At 37.8% G+C, this 5,374-nt stretch overlaps 1 protein-coding gene across 1 annotated transcript; it reads left to right on the forward strand.

The window, feature by feature from the left end:
• Positions 1-2,076: 2,076 nt before the first annotated feature.
• Positions 2,077-5,080, forward strand: LOC149406734 (uncharacterized). Its single transcript, XM_089617536.1, has 4 exons — positions 2,077-2,720; positions 2,815-3,898; positions 4,085-4,439; positions 5,037-5,080. Exons 1-4 carry the CDS (start codon positions 2,077-2,079, stop codon positions 5,078-5,080), a joined length of 2,127 nt encoding a protein of 708 aa, XP_089473662.1.
• The last annotated feature ends 294 nt before the right edge of the window (positions 5,081-5,374 follow it).

Below are 5,374 nucleotides of genomic sequence, written 5' to 3' on the forward strand. Positions count from 1 at the left end.
ATCTTCTCTAATATTTTAATAATTTTGACTTCATAATTATTACATTGAAATCCATATATTTAAGTCGTATCTATTGTATCCTATAATTTTTTTTTTCATATTATATAAATTTATAATGATTATGTGACTCTCCAATAAATACAAAGTAATATTTATTCATAAAATAAACACATATTATATATAACATTAAATAATTAGCAAACAATTATAAAGTGGAATGCATCATACTAATGTATTAATTGGAAGAACTATAAAGAATGTAACAAATATATTGATGAACCTTACATTCCTAAATACCGGAGTTTGCTTGTTTGCGTGACTTTGTAATGTATTATTTTTAACATTGTTTTAATTTATATATATTTGCTATGTAATTTGATTACTTTTGATCAATGTTCATACTAATTAGAATAAATGATTTTGTGATAAATTAATATAATTATATATAAAAAAATTAAATTGCAATAAATTTTTGGAGTGAAATGATTTTGTGATAAATTAATATAATTATTAAAATCTCACTCTAAAATGGAGTAAAATGAATAATAAAACTCTGTTTTTAGATTTTTATTATTCTCTCACTCCATAATAGAATGGAAAATAAAATTGTATTGGAACAAATGCAACTCTATTTTATCACTTTTCATTTTATTATAGAGTCGTTGGAAATAGTCTAAACCGATCATATGCTTTAACATGGTAATCAATTGCATGCATGCATATCTTCTTAATACTTTAAACTTAAAAAGTAATTATTAAGTTTCGAATCTTTTTATTCCACGAAAAACTATCTTAGTAATTAGAACTCAGATCTGTAATGTCGTGTCGGTTGTTTTTATTTTTTTTATTTGATGGGTCTTCTAATTGACTGTTTCTACTGCTAGCACTCATCAAATAATAGATCATCACATGTGATTTTAAGAGAAGATGCACTTTTTATACCAATCGATAATAACTGTGTAGTATTTTAATTAAAATTTAAGAGGACGCCTGAAGCACATGTGTGGAGGGTGGGCCATATTTATCAATTAAATCTGGGGCTATTGACATAACTAGGAGTAAATTATGGTGGTTGGACACATAACTACTTTTTTTGAAAAATGGCACATTTAGGAGAAGTCAAAGGAGAGATAAATATGGTCAACTGAGAGAGGAGAAAAAATTACCCATTTTAACCTCCATTTAAATCCGTAATTACTTCAGTACCACCCTATATACCTAACCCCTATCCCTTTTCTCTTCTGCCTTCAACCGAACCCAGCTCTCAACCGAACCCACCGAACCCAGCTCTCAACCGAACCCAGCCATCTTCGTCATCATCTTCGGCTCTCTTCTGCTAACCCAAAAAAAAACCGCCGTTTCCCATCCCAGTTTATGCCTCGTCATCATCTTCGGTTGTCCCACCTTTGTTGCCGAGGTGTTTGAACTAAACCGCCGTGAAGAAATTTTCCGATCACCGATCATCGTCAAGTCCATCCGATGACCGGGTTGGTGTTCATACCAAAGATCTTCGCCGGATCCCTGTAAATTTCGTGCCCAGATCTGCATCAATCAATTCAATACAGGTTAGTCTCATATATTGTTGATTAAAAAAAATCCGGAACCCAGATTAAACATTACTGAGTTTAGTTACAGGGAAATCACTGAGAAATGTATGTTTTTTTTGTTTAGTTATGTTTCTGTAACTAATTCCGGTAGTTTTCTTGTGTAGTTACGTACACATAACTAACACGCCACACTGTTATGAAATGAGTGTAATTCTCTGTAACTAATAATTTTGCAGCGGCTATGAAAGGAGATATATTCACGTACGTCAAGCATAGCGGTGAGTGGCTAAGAGATGATTATTACCAGGCCGGTGTTTCGTATGCAGCTCTCATACCGCCGACGACCAAGTATGAAGATTTGACAAAAGTTCTGTTCACGTGTTCCGGGGGAAAGTTAAATCAAAACAGTCATAAGGTTGTTAGTGTGAAATATGAAACAGAAGGGGCGGTAAAACCAATAGTAATTGACTCCGACATTAGTTTGGCATGTTATTTACATATTCGGAAAGAGAAACCGAATACATCAATAATGTCTCTGGTTTTGGAGATTGAGTCATTGAAGACTTCTTCTGCGCATGTTGGTTCGACTCCGAATACCGGAGAGAGTGGTTTTCCAGGAGCAGGTCTCTTACCGCCTGTGATGAAACGTGAGTCTCCTCTGCCAGCCGGTGAACCATCTGACAGTAGTGAGAGTGATCCTCCTCCAGCTGCCGGTGAAACGAGCCAGCCCCCTTCTCCTGCCGCCGGTGAACCGAGCCAGCCCCCTCCTCCAGCCGCTGGTGAACCGAGCCAGCCCCCTCCTCCAGCCGCTGGTGAACCGAGCCAGCCCCCTCCTCCAGCCGCTAGTGAACCGAGCAAGCCCCCTTCTCCAGTCCCCGGCGAACCGAGCAGTCCTTCGCCTTCTCAAGGAGCGACAACAGTTCCATCATCGGATTCCACGCTCTTGGACGTGATGGACATACATTCTCCCATAAGGGTATGTAAAGGAGGATTGTATGCTAACAAAACCGCGTTGCAAAAACATTTGAGCATGTATGCAATCAACAATCATTTTACGTTCAAGGTTAGAACGTCTACTACACAGTATCTCCACGTGGTTTGTCGTGATGACTCTTGTAAGTGGACCGTGCGTGCAGTTAGACTGAGGAAAACACTATTATTCCATATAAGGAGGTAATACTACAAAAACAATTAGAGTAGTGTAAATCTTTCCAAGCTGTCGTCAGTTTACATGCATATAACTTGTTATTGTGCCTGATGTTTGTAGGTTCGACCCTGAGCACACTTGTGCTGCACAATACAGGCAAGGACAACATCCTCAGGCGACCATGTATTTGGTTGGGGAGGTTGTGAAACACAGACTCGTTGATCCAACATTATCACCATGTAGGCCCAAAGACATCATGGCGCACATGGAGCAGGATTACGGAGTACAATTGAATTATAAAAAAGCATGGAGGGCTAGAGAGAAAGCTTTAGAATCGTTATATGGGACTGAGGATGGATCGTTCGCAAGGTTGCCTACATTGAGGTACGTGATGGAGATGGCCAATCCAGGTTCTTCATTCGACCTTGTGACTACTGTACGTTCTCGTCGTTTTAGATACTTCTTTATGTCCCTTAGCGCGTGGAAAAGAGGATGGAAATACCTTCGTCCCGTAATTATCATCGACGGAACTTTTCTGACGAATTACTACAAAGGCACGCTGTTTTCCGCCTGTGGGATGGATGCAAACGAACAGATTTTTCCACTCGCCTTTGGTGTTGGTGATTCAGAGTCTACGGAGTCGTGGGTTTACTTCTTAACACAGTTAAAAAAAGCAATTGGGGAGAGACAACACCAAGTGATTGTGTCAGATAGGAACAAAGGAATACTTCAGGCTGTTGGAAAGGTATTTAGAGAATCCGATCACGGGTATTGCATGTACCATCTACTGAAAAATGTGAGGAATAAATTCAAAGGTTTGACGAAAGAAGCGGCATGGAAATTTTCCGGTGCCGCCAAGGCGTACACTCACGTCGAGTGGGAAAGGTTTATGGGTATGCTTGATGAAGAAGATGAGGGAATCCGAACCTACCTTGAGAAGGAGGTAGGCCATGAGAAGTGGGCTCGGGCACATTTCACCGAAAAAAGGTACTCCATCATGACCTCCAACAATGCCGAATCTTTGAACTCCGTGCTTCTCAAAGCTCGGGAGTTCCCGATCGCGAAGATTTTTGATTTTTTGAGGGAGAGGATGACAAAATGGTTTTACGAAAGAAGAGAGAAAGCTCTTGGTACCATGACTGCTCTCTCTGTGGATTCGAATGCAAAGCTTATCGGGTACATCGGGCAAGCGTGTGGAATGCAGGTAATAAGTAACTAATATATACGTGTTTTAGTTACCAATACGTAACTTATAAAAGTGTTTTAGTTATATAAGTTGGTCTGGTATTTAGTTACCAATACGTAACTTATATATGTGTTTTAGTTTCTTAAAAGGAACTAAAATATAATAGTCATATGGAACTAAAACAGTTTAATTGTGATTGTGAAGGTACGACCGTCGTCGGTGTACGAGTTCGAGGTCATTGACAGGGATGGTCAGTCATGGGCTGTAAATTTGACGAATAAGACATGCACGTGTCGAATGTTACAAGTAGACAACTTTATATGTCCTCACGGGATCGCATGTTGCCGCTTTCGGAACTATGTTGTTGAGGACTACATTTCTTTGTTTTACACTACAGAGTATTGGAAATCTTCTTATACAGGTGTAATCCATCCACACGGCAACGTTGAATCATGGTTGATTCCCGACAACGTGAAACAGATCATAGTCAAACCACCCTCAACGTACGCACGTCAGGCTGGCAGACCGAAAAAGAGAAGAATACCATCTCAAGGCGAAGGTAATACCAATGGTTGTCGAAAATGTTCTCGATGCGGAGGAGTAGGACACAATCGGGCAACTTGTCGTAGTCCAATTCCGTTGAACGAAATGCAATAATAAATTTGTTATGAACTTTTAATTTCAGTTTTATGGTGTATGTGACTTTGAATTTTACAATAAATGTAACTTAAAATTAAATCCAACATTACTATATGAAGCACTGAATACTATTTATAATCGATCATTTAGTTACGTACATATAACTGAAATCGATAATGTAGTTACAAACAGGTAACTATTTGTTACGTACGTATAACTATAATCGATAATTTAGTTACAAACAGGTAACTATTAGTTACGTACGTATAACTATAATCGATAATTTAGTTACAAACAGGTAACTATTTTGTTACGTACGTATAACTATAATGGCTAATTTAGTTACAAACAGGTAACTAACATCGATAAGTCGTTACAAACAGGTAACTAAATGTTGTTGACGGCAATAAATGCAAATGTAAACATTATGGTGTAGGGCTAACTATAAATTCCCTCAACCATAATTCTACGAAGCATTGAATGCTATTTAATATAGTCAACAATATAAATGTATCAGGTTTGAAAGCTTCCATTATCGTTATTAAATGCCCTCAACCATAATTCTAAGAAGCATTGAATGCTATTTAATATAGTCACCAATATAAAGGTATCAGGTTTGAAAGCTGCATTTGTTATTAAAGGCACTCAGCCATAATTCTTAAATCTGCATTTATTGTCGTCGTCATTATCCGATTGGGAATGGTTTTCCCTATCAGTTACGAATCGATCATTTAGTTATGTACGTATAAATATAATCGATAATTTAGTTACAAACAGGTAACTATTAGTTACGTACGTATAACTATAATCGATAATTTAGTTACAAACAGGTAACTAACATCGATAAGTCGTTAC

This window comes from Urtica dioica, chromosome 1 (genome assembly GCF_054948205.1).
Source record: "Urtica dioica subsp. dioica isolate 48M chromosome 1, U.dioica_male_clone48M_v1_H2, whole genome shotgun sequence".
Classification (NCBI taxonomy): domain Eukaryota; kingdom Viridiplantae; phylum Streptophyta; class Magnoliopsida; order Rosales; family Urticaceae; genus Urtica; species Urtica dioica.

Excerpts from the sequence above, each read along its gene's own strand:
- LOC149406734 (XM_089617536.1), top strand. The coding sequence starts at position 2,077 with ATGTCTCTGGTTTTGGAGATTGAGTCATTGAAGACTTCTTCTGCGCAT. Across the intron at positions 3,899-4,084 it reads GGCAAGCGTGTGGAATGCAG|GTACGACCGTCGTCGGTGTA; the intron begins GTAATAAGTAAC and ends GTGATTGTGAAG. Across the intron at positions 4,440-5,036 it reads AATACCATCTCAAGGCGAAG|GTTTGAAAGCTTCCATTATC; the intron begins GTAATACCAATG and ends TAAATGTATCAG.